General features: G+C 42.9%; 1 protein-coding gene across 1 annotated transcript; it reads right to left on the bottom strand.

The window, feature by feature from the left end:
• Positions 1-516: 516 nt before the first annotated feature.
• Positions 517-2,815, bottom strand: LOC119571401 (developmental and secondary metabolism regulator ve-1-like). The gene is made up of 3 exons (XM_037918723.1): positions 2,804-2,815; positions 1,787-2,629; positions 517-612 (listed from the first exon to the last, which is right to left on the bottom strand). Exons 1-3 carry the CDS (start codon positions 2,813-2,815, stop codon positions 517-519), a joined length of 951 nt encoding a protein of 316 aa, XP_037774651.1.
• Between the last annotated feature and the right edge of the window lie 2,563 nt (positions 2,816-5,378).

Here is a 5,378-nt window from a genome sequence, read left to right as displayed (position 1 = left end):
GACAGCAGCAAAGAGATAGGTGTGAAAAAAAATCGGGCGAAAAAAAACGAGGGTGTGGGGGGGGGAGGGAAGATGGTGAGGATAATATACAGAGGTAAGAAGTTAAATATGAATTTGACACTCATCAGCAGAAATCAACTGGACCACAATAAAGGGCTAACCATATGTTATTAATAGAGAAAGAGGGTGATAGGAAGATCGTGTTGCCTATACCCACCTATCTGAAGAAAACTCTGGGCTACTATAAGTCGTGTGATGCTGAGTACCATCCTACTGAAAAACTGAGATCGAGTAACCCAGACCTCCTTTTATGTACGAGAACATGCCTTCGCCTTGCTGTTCTTTAATGAAACAGCTCTGCTTATGCATCTCAGGGTGACAGGACAATGGGTTTTGCCCTACATCCAACAGGTTTTAAGACAGTGTTTTTTTCTTTTGGTGTACGTGTAAGGTGAGTCGATATTTGTTTCATTTTCACCGGTTTGGAAGACCAGGTGGGAGGCCACACTACCATGTTTAAACAGCTTCCTTATATCTGCGACCAGGAGTGACCACGACAATGGCTTGCAATCCAAGAGTATCGTATAAGAACAGTGTCATGTGGGTTGGTTTCTGTAAAGCAAGCGATGGACCATGAGAGACCCTATTAGCATGTTAAAAATTTTCTTGCTTATACTCTCCGAATGGCTTAAACAAAGTAAAAAAGAAAAAAAAACAAATTAAAAAATTAAAAATTAAAAATAAAATTAAAACTAAAATAGCTAGAATAAAAAAAAAATTTAAAAAATTTAAAATATTATTGTTAATTATATTATTAATATATAATTTCCACTTGTGCTACACTTTACATATTCTATTGCAATCTATATAAAATTATGTATTATTATTTATTATTTTAATTTTATTTTGTATTTTTATTTTCACAATTCCATAAAATGCTTCCGATGAAAGGTTAGGAGAGAGAAAAAGCAAAACTAAAAATTATAAGTTTATTTAGTTTTTGTCTATATAGTTAATTCATTTACACACATAAACATATACTATTGAAAGATAAGATAATATACAAAATAACTAAAACATATAAACAAATATAGAGTATAAATATTAATACATAACAAATATATACAAACATCTATCAAATATATACAAGATTCATATATGCTGGCAATGAACTCTCTGTTGTTGGCTGTGTGGTGCAATGAGCTCCTTTCGTCGGTGTTTAGTATGGTTATATAGGGCAACTAAAAGCAATTGCCAGTGCTTGCATTCGCCGTGTTGATATTGCACTTGATTTAAGAGATAGACGGGGGGTAGAGGGTCCTGTGGTTGAGAGACTACCTCTTTGGCTTTCCCAAGGAGTAGATGAAGATTGATGCTAAAGGAATTCAATCAGTGTCCCCCCTGTAATGAGAGAGAGAAGACAGACCATAGATGAGAGACACACTGGAGTTAATAGTACTCTTCCTCTGGCGTGCACACATCAGTATTTATCTTCCTCTTATTCATCTTCTTCCTATTATTATTATTGGTGATTGGAATCTAGCCAGTGACACTGTTGTCGATGGGTGATTCAAAACATGTTTGAATTCGTATTTAACTATGACTTCAAGTTGTCCATTAGATACTCCCCAATGACTATTTTCGGGGTTTCATGGTGGTCAACGAGCTGGCCGATGGCAGGCGGAGGGGATGGTGGAGGCGGCTGTATGGTCGGTGATGATCGGCTGTGGTGGTGGTGGTTGGTGGTGGTGGTAGTGGTGGTGGTGGTGTAGTTGGTGGTGGTTACAGCGACTGCTGTCTCCCGTGGTGTGGGATGCCACGGCAGGGGAGTCGCCGATGGAGGTGGAGGGGAATTAGGCGTGGTCCGGTGGCGGTGGTTGCAGAGGACCGCCTGTTTCCCGTGATGCTGAGGAATGACGTCGGCAAGAGAGTCGTCGATGGAGGTGGAGGTGGAGGCAGAGGCAGCGTGGTCGGTAGGTGGTGGGGAAAGAGCCCTAAGGGTGCGCCGATGGTGGTGGAGAGGATGGGAAGTGGCGTGGTCGGGTGGCGGGTGTAGCGGGGATGCTGTCTCCCGTGATGCTGAGAATGGACGCCGGCGCAAGGGAGTCCGTACGTGGAGGTGCGATGGTGGAGCAGTAGGCGCTGGGTCCAGGGTGTGCGATGTAAACGAACTTGGGTGGCAAAGGGGGGTCGACGAGGGAGGTGGAGGATGGAGGTTCGTAGAGTAGGGGCAACGTTGTCGGTGGTTGTGGGAAAGCGACGGCGGCAAGCGGGTAACGACGGAGGTGGAGCGCAGAGGTGAAGGTGGGAGGTGGAGGATGAGGCCAGAGCAGAGGCCAGAGGCAGAGGCCAGAGGTGAGCGTGGTCGGTGGTTGTCGAATGACGGCGGCAAGAGGTCGACGATGGAGGCGGAGACGAGGAGGTAGTAGGTGGAGGTGGATGGGGAGGCAGAGGCGGAGGCGGAGTACAGGCAGAGGCAGACGCAGGTTGGCACGGTTGGTCGGTTTGTTGTGGTGCTGGTGAGTCGGTGGTGGTGGGGCAGTTGGCAGTAGGTGGTGGTGGTGGTGGTGGTGGGCAGTGGAAACTGGCGGAACTGGCCTATCGTTCTGGATTCACGTATCGACAAATTCTATGGTGGGTTATGTGGGCAGTGGATCGTGTCTCTATAGATCCTGGATTCTACTTCTGTATCCCATTTTTATAAACCTGATGTTGCCATGTAATTGGTTCTGACATCGAATTTATATGCGAAGGAGCATTCCACTCCGACATAATAATAGGTCGAGACAAGCGGACGCATTACCCTGTAGTGCATTAGGGTGATAACTTGATCCTAACCCTTTGTAGGTATATCGTTCATAACGTCTAGTAGGGGTCGATATTCCTTGAATGCGGTGGCAAATAAGTTCATTGATTGTCGCTTAGGATCTTGGGCATTGCCTTGTTCTCATTGCCGGGGGTATGGATCTGATACTCCTCTTTAGTATTCCTTGTCCGTAGAAGCCTGTCAGAGTTTTCTTGCGATTCCCGCTCTGCTTTATCAGAAAATAGTCGGTTAAGCAATGCGTATATAAACATTGTCTCAATTCGTGTGGTCAACTGACTGCAACGTTTAGGGGTATGCTTCGAGCCCCATGCGTAAATCAACACGAACGGCCTTTTTTGTCCTTTGGGAATGTCGGTGTTTTCTGTTCAGGCCAATTAGTTAGGGGGAGCCGTAGCATATCTTTATTCTTGCTGATCCATTGAATACCCTTTCCTTTGGGTGCAACAATTAATGTTGGATGTGTCAGGTAGTCCCCGGGGGCCATGCTCAGGTGTGGGAAGCTATGTGCAAGCGTATCATTCTTCCCTAGTGTGGCAGGCCGTCAGTTGCATTTTTGGTGTATCATCTGAGTTCTTCCGACGGCAGAAGGACAGGTCATAAATTTCTTTGTTGCGACGGGAACGCCTTGGTACCGTGTGAAAAATATTTCCTCCTTTTCGTTGATGGCCTTTCTTGACTTTTCACTTTGTTTACTGCCGCCTCTTTATTTCGAGAAGCCTGTCCGAGGGAGAAGTTCTTGTAGCACCACCCCTTTGCAGTTATTCACCAAACTCGTTCACAATACTGATATTTCCGCATCATTTAAGAGGCTTTTTTTAGCAGCTATTTGTCCGGAAACTCGCAATCCTCAGAATGTTTCATTCCAGAAACAGTCATCTGTTGCTGAAAACTTTTAAGTATGTTACAGCTGCGAAGGTCGACGTTTGTCTACAATATTTATTTGTCGGTATTTATGGCCATAATTATGATACTTGCTTGGTTTTATTATTTCTTGAACTAGTCATTCCTGATAATTGAGAATTTATAGTCGATGCGATCATCGTGGTATTACTCGTTCTTCGCTTGTATTAATGGTGTTTCAGAAAAACCGCCACCCCTATGTGTTGAATGCCGCTTGCAGATTCCCGACCTGCCGAGTCTCTCCCGCCGAAGACAGGCGTCCCGGGGTATGGCAGAGACGCCCATTGCGCCACAAAGAGTGATGACGGGGGAGATGTGAGGTCCAGGAACGTACGAATCATGTCTTGTCTCTCGGACGGCCGCTGTGCTGTAAGATTATTCGCTGCATCTCGGTAACATGACGGATCGGTTTAGTAAATCCAGCACAGCCTTCATTCATTTGCGTATTGCTGTTCCATCCAATTATCCCCTGTTTTTTCGAGATTATTCAAATCCCTTGAATGACAGGAAATTAGGACGATTAGGGCATTGTGAATCCAGATCACACTATGCGTTAATTTGTCCCCCAGGGTCGTGGATCCTCTCCTGGGTTCGCCTCAAAGTACTTGATTTTTGTCCGCTGCCTCAAATACATCGTCGAAATTCTTCATCGCTGCTCAGTTCACTATCAATTTCAAACGAAAAGAGAGAATATATAATATATCAATATTATTATTAATATTATTATAATGATAACTATAATTATTATTATTATTATTATTATTATTATTATTATGCTTATATAAATACGAAAATGTACTATAATTTCCTATGTATATTGACTATAATTAAAATCAATCATCCAATCAATCTAAGCTGATTATATACTATATATATTATATATATATAATATATATGATAGTATATTATATAGTATATATATATATATATAGAATATATTGATTAAGAGTGTCATCAGGAAATACAGTACCTTTACTGACATTTAACTGGACGAAGAGGGTTGGTAGTATTCACTGGTCTTCATGAGAACACATATGTCGGTAGATTGTGGTAAGTCAGTAAGAATGTGGTGTAATTTTTTCATTTTGGAGGTCAATATTCTAAACAGTTTGTTGCTATGGGCCAAGGACCTCCCTGTTTTTATCATCCTCACCAGGATGAATCCTACACATTTCCGCTGGATGCTTGAGGTGAGAGAGAAAATGAGGAAGGATGATGGGGGTGGCGGGGGGCAAATTTAAATTCCATTATATATATATATAATACATATTATAATTATAACTGTTAATATCTTTATGTAATAAAAATATAATTACTTTAATTATATAAAGATAAAAATATACATATATAAATATATATTTCATTTTAAACAAATGATAACAAAAAAGAGTACCAGGGGTAAAATATGAGCGGGTACTAGTAGGGTCACATTACGAGAGTTTCGAAATATGGGCACTTAGAATATAGCAGCAGCAGCAGCAGCAGCAGCAGAGAAGAAGAAGAGAAAACAAAAGAAGATGAGCCAGCCAGCCAGCTGAGCCGAGCCAAGGCCAGCCCAGCCAGGCCAAGCCAAGGCCAGCCCAAGCCAAGTCAGCCAGGCCAGGCCAAGTCAGCCAGGCCAGGCCAGTCAACCGGCCAGCCTCTAGAGGAG

The sequence above is a fragment of the Penaeus monodon genome, unplaced genomic scaffold (assembly GCF_015228065.2).
Source record: "Penaeus monodon isolate SGIC_2016 unplaced genomic scaffold, NSTDA_Pmon_1 PmonScaffold_6127, whole genome shotgun sequence".
In the NCBI taxonomy this organism is placed as follows: domain Eukaryota; kingdom Metazoa; phylum Arthropoda; class Malacostraca; order Decapoda; family Penaeidae; genus Penaeus; species Penaeus monodon.
This window is presented reverse-complemented; position numbering and strand designations above follow the sequence as displayed.